The sequence below is a fragment of the Crocuta crocuta genome, unplaced genomic scaffold (assembly GCF_008692635.1).
Source record: "Crocuta crocuta isolate KB4526 unplaced genomic scaffold, BGI_CrCroc_1.0 scaffold318, whole genome shotgun sequence".
NCBI classification, from domain to species: domain Eukaryota; kingdom Metazoa; phylum Chordata; class Mammalia; order Carnivora; family Hyaenidae; genus Crocuta; species Crocuta crocuta.
This window is the reverse complement of record NW_027531425.1, coordinates 4,114,087-4,129,819: the sequence shown is the minus strand read 5'-3', so window position 1 is coordinate 4,129,819 and position 15,733 is coordinate 4,114,087. Positions and strand designations below refer to the sequence as shown.

Sequence of the window (15,733 nt, the reverse complement as noted above, 5' to 3'; positions counted from 1 at the left end):
TTAGGGGTTATTATACGGTTATTAGTTGGTCTAATTTCAATGTTGTTGTGTCTCGTGGAATAGGGAGGCCCAAAGAAAGGGAAAGAGAAGGGGAAATGGCTAGTTAGTGGGGCAGTCATCACACAATAGTTATCAGTTAAGTTCACCATCTTACATGGACAGTTTGTGTTGCCCCAAAACAATTACAATAGTAACAATCAAAAATCACTGATCACCATTACAAATATAATAATGGAAAAGTTTAAAATCTTGAGATAATTACCAGAATGTGACACAGAGACACAAAGTGAGCAAATGCTGTTGAAAAAAATGGCACCGATAAGCTTTCTCAACATGGGGTTTGCCCCAGACCTTCCATTTGTAAAAAAAAAACTCAGTATCTACGAAGTGCAGTAAAACAAGGTGCGATAAGATATGCCTGTAGTCCCACTTAATTTATTTTTGCTTTTGCTCTTGGTGTCAAATCTAGAAAGTCATTGCTAAAACTGATATCAGGAAACTTACCACCTATGTTTTACTCTAAAAGTTTTATGGTTTCAGGTGTTACATTCAAGTCTTTTAATCTATTTTGAATTAGTTTTTGTATATGGTGTAAGACAGTGGTCCAGTTTGATTCTTTTGCATGTGGCTGTCCAGTTTTCCCAACACCATTTATTGAAGAGACTGCTTTTCCCTTGGATATTCTTGCCTCCTTTGTTCTAAAGTAATTGACCATTGGTTTATTTCTGGGCTCTCTTCTGTTCCACTGATCTATGTACCTTTATGCCAGTACCATAGTTTTAATTACTATAGCTTTGTAAATTAATTTTAAGTCAGGGAGTCACGATTCCTCCAGCTTTGTTTGTGCTCAAGATTGCTTTGGCTCTTTGGGGTTTCTTGTGGTTCCATACAAATTTTAGGATTGTTCTATTTCTGTGAAAAATGCCATTGGAATTTTTACAGGGATTGCCACAATAACTGATTTTTAAAGCTTTTGCTATGTGCCATGTATTGTTCTCACAGGATTGCTTGGTAACTTGATACCATTATCTTTATTTTGCTGATGGGGACAATGGGGTTTAGGAAAGATAAGTAACTTGCCTAAGCTTAGACACAGTGGCTTTAGGATTTGAGCCTAAACTTGCCTACCCCATCCCTTTAACCTCACTTATCTCCAGCTCCCTCCAAATAGGAATGATGCACCTATTGTAACTGGTGCTCCTGCTACAACTGAACACCTCTGAAAAGTTACTGTTCATTCCCTAGAACAGTGCTGTCCAGTAGGAATACAATGGGAGTCCCACATGAGATTTTAAATTTTTTAATAGCCATATCGAGAAGGTAAAAAGGAAAAGGTAAAATTAACTTTTAAAACTGTATTCATTTAATCTCATGTGTGCAAAGTATTTCAGTATGTAATCAGTATAAGCATTACTGAAATATTTTACACTACATTGTTTTCATACTAAGTTTGCAGTTTGGTCTGTTTTTTACACTTGCAGCACATGTCAATTCTCACCAGCTGCATTTCAGGTGGTCAGTAGCCACTTGTAGGTGATGGCTACCATGTTCATAGCGCTAGATTGTGAGATGTGAAAATTACGGTGCGCTCTTGGTCTTACATTCATCTGCCTCATTTGGCAATAGACTCCTTTACAAGTATAAATTAGACCTAATTAAAAAAAATTTTGTAGTAAAATACATTCAATATACCATTTTAACCATCTTTAAGTGTACACAGTCCAGTGGTATTTAATATATTCACATTGTTGCACAACTGTCACCACCATCCCATAATTCATCTTGTAAAACTGCAACTCTAAACACATTAAGTAACTCCTCATTTCCCCCTTCTCCAGCCCCTGGCAACTACTTTTAAACTTTCTGTTTTCATGATTTTGACTACTCTAAGTGCTCATATCAAAATTGAATCATATAGCATTTGTCTTTTTGTGACTAATGTATTTTATCTAGCATAATGTCCTCAGGATTCACCTATTTCAGCAATTGTTGTTTCATATTGCAGAAGTTCCTTCCTTTTGAAAGCTGAATAATATTCCAATGTACATATATACTAGTGCATTTTACCTGCTCATCTCAGAATGGACACTTGGTTGCATCTGTCTTTTAGCTATTATGAACAATGGTACTGTGAACATGGATGTACAAATATCTCTTCAAGACCCTGCTTTCAGTTCTTTTGGTTATATACCCAGAGGTGGGATTTGCTAGATCATACGGTGCTCCTATTTCTGATTTTTTGATGAACCACTGTATTATTCTGCACAGCAGCTGGGCCATTTTACATTCCCACCAAGCATGTGTAAGCATTCCAGTTTCTCCACACCCTCCCAGATACTTGTTTTCTGTTGTGTTGGTGGTAGCTCTCCAGTGGTAGCTCTCCTAATGAGTGTGTGGTGGCATCTCAAAGTTTTGATTTGCATTTCCCTAATGATTAATGATGTTGAGCATCTTTGGCCATTGGCCAATGTCTGTTGGCCATTATCTGTCTTCTTTGGGGAAATACCTGTTTATGTCTTGTGCTTATTTTTGAATTAGGTTGTTTGTTTTGTTGTTGTTGAATTTCAGTTCTCTATGTTTAGGATATTAATCTCTTATCAGATAAATGATATTTTTTTAGAAAAATTTTTTTCTTGTTAAGTAAACTCTACCCTAACGTGGTGCTCAAACTCACAACTCCAAGATCAAGAGTTGCATGCTCTACTGACTGAGCCAGTCAGGTTCCCTGCCTCCCCATCAGACAAATGATTTACAAATTGTTTTTTCCATCCTCTGGAAAAACCTTTTCACTCCATTGAAGTATTTTTTGATGCACAAAATTTTAAAATTTTTATGAAATCTGATTTGTATATATTTTTTCTTTTGTTTTCTGTGCCTTTGGTGTCATATCCAGAAAATCATTGCCAAATCTAATGTCATAAAGCTTTTGTCCAGTGTTTACTTCTAAGAGTTTAATTGTTTTGAGTATTACAGGTAGGCCCCTGATTCATTTTGAGTTCATTTTTGTGTATAGTATTTGATAAGGGTCCAGCTTCATTTACTTGCATGTGGATATTCAGTTTTCCCAACATTTGTTGAAAGCTGGCTTTCTGCACTAAAAGATCTTGGTACCTTTGTAATAAATCATTTGACCATGTATGTGAGGGTTTATTTCCGGGCTCTCTTATTCTTTTCATTGCTATATATTACTTGACTTTATGCCAGTACCACATTGTTTTGATTACTGTAGATTTGTAGTAAGTTTTGAAATCAGGAAGTATGAGTTCTCTGGGTTTGGTCTCTTTTTCTTTTTTTGGTCAAGATTGTCTTGGCCATTTGAGGTCCCTTGAGATTCAGTGTGAATTTTAGGATTTCTGTTTCTGGGGGGGAAAAAAAACATCATTGAGATGTTAATATGGATTACATTGAAGGATCTAAATTTTAAATTTAATGTAAGCATTGTGCTTCGTCTCTCAATATGCATTTTAAGTTTACTGCTTACATTGCTTATTGGAAACTGTTCACTTACAACAGTTATATTTTTAGAACTAAACTTGTTAAAGCTAGATTTTCTTATACTTAATCATCTCTTACCTGGTAGCGTATATCTGAACAACTCCTATGAAATCTCACTTTTTAATTTTTCTTTGGGCTTAGATAGTACTGATTTTTAATTAGATACTACATTAATTGGTCTGAGAGGAAGGTGTTCCATCTTGGAAGATGCTCTGCAGAAATCAGAGAAAGTGAGAGGGCTGGAACTAATCATTGTAAGCAGCCGTGTCCTGCAGCCCAGCCTGCTTTGTTTTTCTTATTTAGAAGAATCAATCTTGGGAGTTACCAGCACTTTTAGAAGCAATAAATCAGTCCCCTTTCTGAAATCTTTCTTGTTGGCATCAAGGTTAAAGCTCAGTGAGTTGCTGTGGCTTTCCTGGGTGTTTTTAGACTCAAAATAAAATTTCCTCTTTCAGAATTTGGTGTTCACCTGGCAGAGCTGACTGTGGATCCCCAGGGAGCACTGGCAATCCGTCAGGTAAGTCTAGACTGATTGGCCCAATTTATAAGTAATTTCCCTTTTACTTTCTTATTGGAAAGAGAAAGAATAAGACCAACTTACAATAACCTAGGGTTTTGTACCAGATTTAGATATACTTCAAACAAATGTATTAGGCCATCTGTATGTATGTGATTTGTATATATGAAGAAAATCTTTTTCTTGCTGTACTACTTGGCTTATTCTCTTCGCAGCTGGCATCAGTCATTTTGAAGCAATATGTGGAAACTCACTGGTGTGCCCAGTCAGAGAAGTTTAGGCCTCCTGAAACTACAGAAAGGGTAAGGAAGGTTACTTGATTAGTCTACCTGTAGAAAGTGAGGGGACCATCTTAAGAGATTGAGTTGTCACCATTCTTTGACAACAGGGGGCAATCAAAAAAGACAAGGCAGAAAAGGAGATTGATTGGTAGCTGGCATTATGGGCATGAACGTGTTATAGGTAAGAGACCTGAGTATCAGGCTGACCTGTGTTCAAATTCCAATTCTGTCTTTTACTAGCTGTGAGAATATCGGAAGAGTATTTTAACCTCCAATCTTCAATTTCCTAAATATCTAAAATTAGAATTAGAAATCGAGCTTCAAAGTGTTGTTTAAGGATTAAACAAACCAATGTTTCTACTTAGTACAGCGCTATGCAGCCATTCTGGGCCCCCAAGAAATTCTGAGGTACAAGGTCTAGGGTAGCACTGCACATTGGAACTCTACAACTATGGAGATATTCTCTATCTGTGTTGTCTAGTGCAGTAGCTACTGGCCAAATACGTGTATTGAGCACTTAAAATGTGACTGATGCAACTGAGGAACTGAAGTTTTTCTTACATTTTATTTTAATTAAATTTAAAGGGCCGCATGTAGCTGGTGGCTACTATAATGGACAGCATAAGTTTAGAAATAATAGATGAACTCTCCAAATGAACGATTTGTCAGGTTTGTGTATTGGAATTTTTGATAGATCCACAGTATCTTACATGCATTGTTTTTTCAACACATAAACTGGATAAAATTCTGCCAGTCACTTATATCCTGGGCTAATGACAGGTGGGCTTTTTTCCTCTGCAGGCAAAAATTGTTATCCGGGAGCTATTGCCCAATGGGTTGAGAGAATCAATAAGTAAGGTGCGCTCCAGTGTGGCCTATGCAGTGTCAGCCATTGCCCACTGGGACTGGCCTGAAGCTTGGCCCCAGCTCTTCAACCTGCTCATGGAGATGTTGGTGAGCGGAGATTTAAATGCAGTCCATGGAGCCATGCGAGTGCTGACAGGTATCAGAAGCTATTCCCTGGTATTGGTCCTTGGATCTCAAGAACACTTGCAAGAGGTTATGTGACAGAATGGCCCTGACCAGTAGGAACTGAAATTTATAGCTCTTCTTGATGCTCCTCTTCCCTCCTAGTTTTTGTCTCCATGTCTGTCTATCCTCCTGCTCCCTTGACTTTTTCCAGGGAATCAAGTTGGTATAGTACTTCTGCTACTATGAAACCTTACCACTTGAGGATAGAGTAATAGCATAGTGGTTGAGGATTCAGATTTCAGTTCATATTCTGGTTTTACCTTGACCAAAGTTATGTAGTCTCCTGAAAGTCAGTTTCCTTGTATATAAAATGAAGGTAATAATAGTGTTTACCTCAAAATTGGTAAGTTTAAATGAGTTAATAAATCTACATAAAGTATTTGGTGCAATAACTAACATGAGGTAAGCACTCTGTAAATTTTAGCCGTTATGAGCATTATCATTATTATACTCATTTTCTACTTAGTTCAACCAAGGCAAAGTTAAGAATAGTCAAATAGCATTTTTTTATAGGAATATAAGTAAGAAGATAAGAACAGTCTAACTATATAATTCTGACTTTCACTTGGTTGGTGTAGACCAAGTGTTTGGTATCTTTTTTTTCTTTCTGTTCTAAGAAAGTGATAAAAATACTTTAGTCCAAGGAGATTTGGTGGATATCTTGTCTAAGCTTGATTAATCTATTAATTCCTCATAGAACCTGTTTTCATATAGGTATGGCCTGAGTTTACCAACTCTGCAAGTTCTTCTTTGCTTCCTGTCCCCCTAGATGAAGTCACTACTCTGTTTTGCCTTCAAGGAATCCTTACCTGGACATCATCCTTTCTGTTGATCTTTTAGAAATCATATTTCCCCTCTGTTCATACAGGCTTGTGAAATGTCTTCCTATATCTTCTCTCTTTCTCTGTGACCTGATAGCTTACCAGAAATGTATTCTTAACTGAGTTATGAGTACCATTTCTGCTTTTCTTGACTCTCAGTTTATTGAACTTGGCATCTAGTCCCAATTTTACTAGTCCATGTTCTATTCATGGTAAATGATAGCATTTCTCTGTCCAAAAGCAAATTCTTCATCCCCTTTTGTTTCAGACCTCCTCTTCCCATGTCTTCACTCCCTTTTTGAACTGCCCACTATATTAAAAATGTTCCTTGCTCAGATTTTCATTTCCCTGCTTATTATTTCTCTTGCTTTTCTTGTATGACTCATTATTCAGGTAACTTCATATACTCCTCTCCACGGAGTTAATCTTCTAGGATTCTTTATAACTTCATGGTGCCTGAGTATCAGTTAACAGCTATGTTTTCTACCAAGAGAAAGAAGCATGTTACCCTCCAGTCTTCCAACACAAAGTTCAGCTTTTTAAAAACTTAGAGGAGAGAAGTGGTTGTACATTTATCATAGTTGGGATACTATAGAACCATCATTGTGCTTGACTAAGGAAATCACTGTTCAGTGAGATCACTTTTCTTTCAGCCACAGGGAAAGAACTATGCGGGAAATGTGTATTGTTTTCTGTTCGAGTCAGCAAACATGAGATGGATGGCTGCCAACCTCCATTCCCAAATTGCTGCTTCACGTATTTTCAAACGAGGATAAACTGTGCTCCAACAGCAGCAACTCAGGCATGCGTGAAGACAGCAGGACACTGGTGTGTGAACAGGAGACTGTAGGAGAATGAGACTGATTGTCTTTAGTGTTTTTTAAGATACTATACCAGTCTCAGGGCACCTGGGTGGCTCAGTTAGCTAAACGTCTAACTTCAGCTCAAGTCATGATCTTGCAGAGCCTACTGTGGATCCTCTGTCTCTGTCTCTGTCTCTGTCTCTCTCAAAAATAAAATTTAAAAAACATTAAAAAAAAAAAGATACTATACCAATCTCCCGTTAATAAACTTTCCATTAAGCTTATCTGTTTGTACATGAGAAGTAACTAACACTAATGGTGTAAAGGAAATGCAAACATAGCAGCTAAAGATTGAAATATTTGACCACAGCTACAGCTTTTTCTTCTGTCTCAAAGTTCAGAGATTGAGATATTTCCAGTGTCTTATACCTTTTCTAACTTGCTGAGTGACCTCAGAAAACTTACTTTGGACTTGAGCTTATAAAGTGTTAACAAATTGAGACTACTAGGAATGATTATAGGAGTGTAAAAAATGTGATTAAGCACTTTACTAGTAGGATTAAGTTAAACTACATTTTCCATAAAATTTGTTTTCGTTAATATGCTATTCATCACATTTGTTTGGACTAATTTCTTTGGATTTCTAAAGAAAATAGAACACTCATTTTATTCAAAGCTCAAAATTTATTCTTTAGGAGGAAACCAAGCTAGTAAAGAAGACTCAGCCTTGAATATATGATCTTCATTTGACTTCTGGCAATTAACATTGCCCAAAATTTGTGGGGTATAGTAACCTTGAAAGTGCCGACCTGCATTTCTAGTTACAGATTCTCCTGAAAAATGTCCCAGTTCACTAGCTCCATTTCTGTAGTGATAATGTGGGATTGCCAGGAAAAGCATCAGATAAAGTGAATAAACCCTGGAACCCCAGGGCTTGTATATCACAGTTTTAGTAACACGAGACCCGGGGTCCTTCGTGCTGTCCCATTGCCATGTGCAGAAAGTGAAGAGAAAGGCACCACCTCTGTCTCCCTCACCTCCTTCAAGTTTCATTTCATATATAGGTTTCTTTTCGCCACATTCATTTGGTAGAAATCCTTTATGTTCCAATGAGCAGTAGCCTCTGACTTCTAGGTCAATAAATGTCATTCACTGGGAAGAATAACATATACAGAGTGGAGTTGAAGCCTAGTAAGCCTGCATATGTTTTGTTATGTGGATCAAAACAACTTGCCAGGGGAGTGTTAAGAATGGAACCAAAGGTAAGACACCTTAAAGTGTACCTGGATGTTGACAATCAGGCATAAATTAGACTAAATACAGGATTTTCCTCAGGTGACCTTAAAAGGACTTTTACACAGCTCTTAACAGATTTTCTTTCAGTATTTATACAAAGTTATTTTTTCCTCAGTCTTACGTATTTTCCTTATCCTTGTGCTATTCTCTTTCCCCTTCTAACAAATAATAACTCTTGCTATTGTTCCTTCCCCAGTATAAGACCACCAGGCCTGTGTCTTTACCTGTAGTCTATCTACTTGGGAACTGCCACTTAGAAGCAATGCGAAAAATGTTCCCGCTTCCATCTTTATAAAGCAGTATTTTTCATAGTACTCCTTTTATCTTTGTAGAATTCACTCGAGAAGTAACAGACACACAGATGCCACTTGTTGCTCCTGTCATCCTCCCAGAGATGTATAAGATCTTCACTATGGCCGAGGTATGCAATCTCCGCTCCAGGATCACAGCAAACAGGTGCTGCTTAGGCTCTGGTCAGCCTCCACGTCTCGTGTGGGAGACTGTTGTATGTGCGGCGATCCCCCTACCTAAAGACCAGACCAGACAGAGATCTGAATCTGGGTTAACCTTAGATCCTTCATGTATAACTGCAAGGGCCAGCCTTTGGTAAGGGAGTGAAAGAGCTGCACAGTTTCTTCACATATCTCATACCTCCTGGCACCCTGCAACCCCTGAGCACCTAGTGCTTTGTGTTCCCTCTGTCCTCTCGTTATGGCATCCTGCCTGAGCTTGCTCCCCTCAGTCAGGTGTGTGGAAGTCTTTCATTGCATTGCCCACAATAATAGGCTTATAAGATACTGTATATGTATTTGATTAATGTATAAACAAATGGTGACTCATTCACAATAAACTATGAGTGCCCAATGGGTAATGTTTTCACCCCCCTACTCCTCTCTGTCCCCAACCAAGGGCCTGTCTTTTGATAGAAATACGTTGACTGTGTTGAGATTTCAAGCAGTGCCGACCCTAATATTTCTTATCAAATCAGCCCACAGAGGCCTACATATATAGGTTAATTCCAGTGAGTTCTAACATTCTGCTGGCTTTTAGTCTCTGGATTACAGAAGAAGTCTGTCTCCTGGATGTGAGTAGGTGACGTTTCCCATCTCTAGGGAATGCAATCCCATGTCAGGATTGAGAAGTCTTAGTTTTTCTTCTAACCACAGATAGGCAAATATAGACACACACACCTGTCTCAGGGTTCCGCTGTAACTTTTCCCAGGTGTATGGTATTCGAACCCGTTCCCGAGCTGTGGAGATTTTCACCACTTGTGCCCATATGATCTGTAACATGGAGGAATTGGAAAAGGTAAGGAAGCCTTTGGATCAGTAACAGACTTCATGCTTAAAAATCTTTATGCCTTCCATTGGAGGCATAGCAGTGACTCATTTCATTTCAGTAGTACCAGAATGCACACTAATTAAGGTTGCATTTAACATTTTGGTTACATTTTCATTTGTACATAGTTTAGTTTCCTTTTGTTTGCGCCTTATGTCTTCTAAACACCTTATCAGCATCTTTAGTCATCACCCAGAACTTCACTACTCTGTTACGTCCCTCTCACATGAGACAAGGCTAGTTGAAAAACACCAATCCCTGTCATTCAGAAGCAGTTTTGAAAAATTGGTCTTGTACAATAACTTTTAAGAAGGCCATGGTGATCAAGAAGATGTNCATGGTGAGGAACTGCAGGTGTTAGAGAAGGAAACATGAACTCTTGGGTAACATTTCCAGTCACTTTCTAGCTGCACTTTTATGATTAGAACCTGAGCCCAGAGAAATCTTTTGATGCTTCAAATCTTGGTGTTTGATAATGTGCATTGAAGCCATTGGTTTATAAGTATGTTCAATATTGACTGTGGTTTGTTACCAGGGTGCAGCCAAAGTTCTGATCTTTCCTGTGGTGCAGCAATTCACAGAGGCCTTTGTTCAGGCCCTCCAGATACCAGATGGCCCCACATCTGACAGTGGGTTTAAGATGGAAGTCCTAAAGGTAAATGTTTACTACCATTGAGATACTTGGAATTTTAGAGAGTGGTCTGAAATCATTGATTTTTCTCCTATATCACTTGTAACTCTCAGGTCTTTTTTTTCTCTGTAATTTCTCAGGCAGTGACAGCCCTGGTAAAAAACTTCCCAAAGCACATGGTGTCCTCCATGCAACAGATTCTGCCTATTGTCTGGAACACCCTAACTGAGAGTGCAGCTTTATATCCTTTTCAGAAAGCTTAAAGGACCTGCTACCACCCGTAGTCAGGAATCTAGCATTAGGTCTTGCATACATATGGTTCCACTTTCTTAAATGAGTTTATCAAAGTATCTACTCTTAGTGTTGGAATGTATAACATTCTCTTGTAGAAAATATGTAAAGCAGACTCCAAATTCTATTTCTTTACTCTTCATCATACTTATGTGAGGACAGAAGTAAATTACACAGAAGAAGTAGAAGATCCTGTGGATTCTGATGGTATGTAGTTTATCTGATCTTAACAGATATACCACTTGGTGAGGAAAGGGCTCTAGGAAAGGAAAAAAGCCAGAGACAGATAAAAGCGGTAATATAGAGGCTTCCCTCTCGTAAGTTAAGTTTTCTAGTTGAGTTTCCTTTCAGTGTATTAGATGTGGGGAAATGAGACATTGAAAATCTTTAATCTGTTCTCAAAGGCATTTGCATAAATCTCATAAAATAGAATTTCTGATTAGGAAGAGATACCTTAAGGCTGTCTAATCCAGCCTACTTCTTTGTGGCAGATGATTATATTTTTACTTCCATTTTAATATTTTTTAAGTATTTCAAATCAAAAATAGACATGCTGGAAAATATGGTCAGTGTTTCTGATTCTTTTACTTTAAAAAAACAAAGAATCTTTGATATTCTCCAAGTTCCTTTGTTTGACTCCTTAGCGTCCCTCTGTGTTCCCTTGGGAATAAAAATTAGCAAGTACTTTAAATATTCATTAATTTACCAGGATAATATAGTTCATTTCCAGCATTCATGCTTTCCTTTTGTTTGCTTGTCATTAAAATCTTCTCCTGTGTATTTCCTGTAGGTGAAGTCCTGGGCTTTGAAAATCTCGTCTTTAGCATTTTTGAGTTTGTCCATGCCCTCCTAGAAAATAGCAAATTCAAAAGCACTGTTAAGAAAGCCTTGCCTGAGTTGATATACTATATAATCCTGTACATGCAAATCACTGAGGAACAGGTAAATATTTGGGAGTTACAAATATTGTTTGTATTACAGTATTGTTACAAACTGTTGGGAGAACAGTTACCAGCTTCTTTTTGGAAAGTGCAACTTGAATGTGAGATCTAGGTCAAGTGAACAGTTTTATTTCTAAAAATAGACACTAGAAGAATAACTTCTAGGAAAGCTTTTTTTTTTTTAATGTTTATTTCTGAGAAAGAGCACATGTATGCATGTAAGCAGGGGAGGGGGAGAGAGAGAGAAAGAGAAAGAATCCCAAACGGACTCTGCATTGCCAGTATGGAGCCCAGTGCAGGGCTCAGAACTCACGATCATAAGATCATGATCCGAACCAAAGTTAGATGTACAACCGACTGAGCCACTCAGGAGCCCCTGATGGAAATCTCTGGGTGCTATGGTTTTATTGGCTCCTATGTTAGATAATTGGACTTTGAGAATACTTTTACTTTTGCTTCCATAGTACCACTAACCAAAGACCGTGTTATCTGGAAGTTTGGGTCAGTAGACCAGAAAAGAACATTAAAAAAATAAGATAATGGCTCTCTTACATAAACAGCAAAAGAATTGACATAATTTTCACATTAAATATTCCATCAGACCTAATATATTCAGAAAGTTGATCTATGAGAAAATAAAAGCTGATTAAAAGTAGCAGAGAACTAGTAATCAGCAACATTCTAAAACAGTGTCTACTAGAGAACAGTAACTTTTGTTACTTGCCTTGGTATAGGATTTGCTTCTCTACATCAAAAGGAAAAGACTTTGAGGCTAGAGTTCTGCTCCAGTTAAAAACAAAAGGAGGCGCCTGGCTGGCTCAGTCGGTGGAGCACGCTATGCTTGATCTCAGAGTTGTGAGTTCAAGCCCTGCATTGTGTGTAGAGATTGCTTAAAAATAAAATATTTAAAAAAAATAAAATAAAAGCAGAAGGTTGAAATCTTCTGTGTGTGTGGTTGAAAAAGGGGAGCATATGAACCAGATTGGCAATCTCACAAAGACCTAACTTCACTATCCTTTCAGATTAAAGTATGGACAGCCAACCCCCAGCAGTTTGTAGAAGATGAAGATGATGATACTTTCTCCTATACTGTTAGGATTGCAGCTCAAGACCTATTGCTTGTAAGTGGGTTCCCTTGATACTTGAACCAAAGTAACCTAATCAGTCACTTGACTGTTCCTCTTCTTTCTAGACAACTAACCCAAGTTGAGCAGTGTTATTGAGTGACTTTATCTTAGACTTCTTTAAGGATAATAAGAGAGCATCTTAAATGAAGTTTGAGACTCAGGAATTCCAAAGTCATTCTTACTAGTTTTGGCTTACAAGTAAATATTAGATGTAAAAATTATGCAGAGGGTCAAGTGTTCTAATGAGTAAGGGTAATTGAATCAGGAACATTCAGTTTAATTCACTCTTAAGCCAGAATCTAGCATAAACCAGATGTTGGCAAACATTTTTAAAAAGTTAGATTACTGAGAGATGAACATCCAAACAAACATCTGCTATTTCCTTTGGCTCCAACTAGAGCACAGAATTGTCTCTGGGCCGAAGTGTGAAAAAGCTGCCTTTTGCTGCCTGTTGGGTAGGAGGTTCTCATTATTAGTGAACACTTCCCATTAACCTTTAGTATTTCTAAGGCACCTATCAAAGATCACACTAAGTTTCAATTAATTCATAGACTAGCCTTTTATTTCTACAGTCAAGCTCCCAGAGAATAAATAAATAAGCTTCATTTGAAGCTGAATTAATCATTGCTTACACTCTGCTCAGTATAGCCAGAGAGCTTTATATTTTGTTAGCTTTACAAGCCTAGGCACTGCAGAAATACTACTTTAGTTCCATTAAAGACCCTGCACTAATAGGGATTATACTTTTAATGGGCCTACTTGGGACTTGGCATGTATGTGTGAAAGAGTGTAAACCATTGAGTTTGCAGTTAAATTTGCAGTTTGCTGTTAAAATAGGTTTAATTGCACAGATAGGTTTATTAGCCCCTACCCTCTCTCCCTAGGCTGTGGCCACTGATTTCCAGAATGAGAGTGCAGCGGCCCTGGCTGCTGCAGCCACTCGGCATTTACAAGAAGCTGAGCAAACCAAAAACAGCGGCACCGAACACTGGTAAGAGTGAGCACCAGATACGTAACTTAGGGACATACTCTGGGCATCAGATCTGAGGCAGTCAGGTCCTTGCTTTGAATCATGTGTTTTAAAGCTGTTCCTCCCAACCTTAAAATAATTGTTTAAGATGTTTTTATTTTACCCTTTGATTTAGAAAGCTTTGAAGGGAAGGACTTTTACTTTGTTTTTTATTACAAAAATCTGTTATTAAATTTCCCTGTTTTCAGCGGCAGGTTTAGATTGGAAGGGCAGATAAACTCCCCTTTTGGGTCAGATTGTGCTGGAATGTCCATTCATGTTTCTGCTTCCTTCAGATGTCTTTTTGGCAGTGTAGTTTGTTTTACCAGGCTATGGTATCACTTTTGCAGGTGGAAGATACATGAGGCATGTATGCTTGCCCTTGGCTCAGTGAAGTCCATCATCACTGACAGTGTGAAGAATGGCAGGATTCATTTTGACATGCATGGGTTCCTGACCAATGTCATCCTCGCAGACCTCAACCTCTCAGGTACAATGCCAGGATTCAGAAAGATCTCTAGACCTGTCATCAACTCAGTTATGTTTTTCACTTAGATAGGTAGACCAGATATTCATGTGTCCTTTGGGTGAAAATTCTTTCCACCCTAGAGCTTGAACTCATCTGAACTTATAACACAGCCTAGAGACCATGGCTCAAGCATTACCAACAAACAGACTAATATTGCCACATTCATAATTTTTCCACTCTGTTTACTTTCCTTCCAGATCAGTGCTCACATTTATAGCTGGTTTTGGCATTTGAATGGGATGCAAATTTGGTTGCTGTATCTTGAGAACTTTGGCTTGAGTTCTGTCATTATTAAGTTCAAAATACCTTCAGGCAGTTTATGTCAGGCTCATTCTTCCTGTTTGTTTCCTGTCATTTTTCTCAAACTTTATTCTTGGCCAGTATTCAGATAATTAAAATGTTCCATTCTCATATTCATGTTAGCTACTTGCCTTAAAAGAAAATAAAAGTAGGCTGTACTATATTAGATTGATTTCTCCAGCAATGCAGAGCAGTGATTAAGAATCATCATTTCTCTCTTTGCCATCTTCAGTACGTTGCTTCTGCCTATGCCATGCCTTATTCTCATCCTTAGAGACTTTCCCCATTACAAAAGGCCATATTTGCTTTCTCTGAGTACGTAAATCATGGGACATGTTAATTGTTTGCTCTGTTCTCAGTCCTCTCACTTGCCTCTCGCTGGTAGGCTAGCCCTTTGAGTACTTGAAGCCATTTGAAAGCATTCTACTCTGTCTCTAAATAGGTAATCTGTTATAAGCTATCTCATGACATCACTTCCATTCTCTGAATCACAGAATTAAAGTGGTTGAGCATCCAGAGCTCAGACCCATTGGGAATATCTTTTTTCACTCTGTACTTAGCTTATGCTGGTGAATATGTTTTCTTTTCTCATAGAATAATGTGTCTGAAAATAGAAATCATGTCTAATACATGTTTGTATCCCTCAATGCCTTGCATATAATAGACATTTCATAATTATGTGTTGAATGAAAGTATTTGAATTTCTTAAACCCATCAACATATTTTTTTATAGAATTTACCTTAGCAAAGAACCTTAAAAAATCCGTGGAGACTTGAGAATATTTACAGTTGAGACCATTGTCCTGCCTATAGTTCAAAACTTTTTCTACACCAGCCATTCTCAAACTTTCTGGTATCAGGATCCCTTTACCCTCTTAAAAATTATCAGTGATCCAAAAGAGATTTTTCTGTGAATTGTATGTGTCAGTGTTTAACATATTAAAAATTAAAATTGAGGAGTTTCTAAAATACAGGAATTATGAGCATACATTTCATTAGCTGTCAGAGCTGTGGTGTCAACACATCAGATGACCTCTGGAAAGCTCCACTGTACACTTAAGGAAGAATGAGAATGAAAAAGATGGATAATGTCTTGGTATTACTATGAAAGTTTTAACTTGGGACTCCCAAGAGTCCCTAGACCATATTTTGAGAGGTGCTACTTGTATTATATAAATTAGTATGGAATTATATGGATGGCACAGGGTGTTAGGTTCTGCTCAGTAATTCTCATCAACTACATGTTTATTTTACAAGTAACTAAGTTAAGCCCTGTGACAATCTGAGTAAGCAAGTCTCTGTCCTCAAGCAGCTTATAGTG

The 15,733-nt window shown here is 37.8% G+C and overlaps 1 protein-coding gene across 1 annotated transcript in view; it reads left to right on the top strand.

Annotated features, from left to right (window-relative positions):
• The window catches only part of IPO9 (importin 9), a 52,911-nt gene that overhangs the window by 19,890 nt on the left and 17,288 nt on the right, over window positions 1–15,733 (top strand). The window contains exons 2-13 of the mRNA XM_077771983.1: window positions 3,951–4,012; window positions 4,228–4,314; window positions 5,095–5,296; window positions 8,578–8,666; window positions 9,468–9,554; window positions 10,120–10,239; window positions 10,356–10,456; window positions 10,655–10,713; window positions 11,297–11,448; window positions 12,470–12,568; window positions 13,459–13,565; window positions 13,934–14,073. Coding sequence (XP_077628109.1) covers window positions 3,951–4,012; window positions 4,228–4,314; window positions 5,095–5,296; window positions 8,578–8,666; window positions 9,468–9,554; window positions 10,120–10,239; window positions 10,356–10,456; window positions 10,655–10,713; window positions 11,297–11,448; window positions 12,470–12,568; window positions 13,459–13,565; window positions 13,934–14,073 — 1,305 coding nt within the window. The remainder of the gene's footprint in view (window positions 1–3,950; window positions 4,013–4,227; window positions 4,315–5,094; window positions 5,297–8,577; window positions 8,667–9,467; window positions 9,555–10,119; window positions 10,240–10,355; window positions 10,457–10,654; window positions 10,714–11,296; window positions 11,449–12,469; window positions 12,569–13,458; window positions 13,566–13,933; window positions 14,074–15,733) is intronic.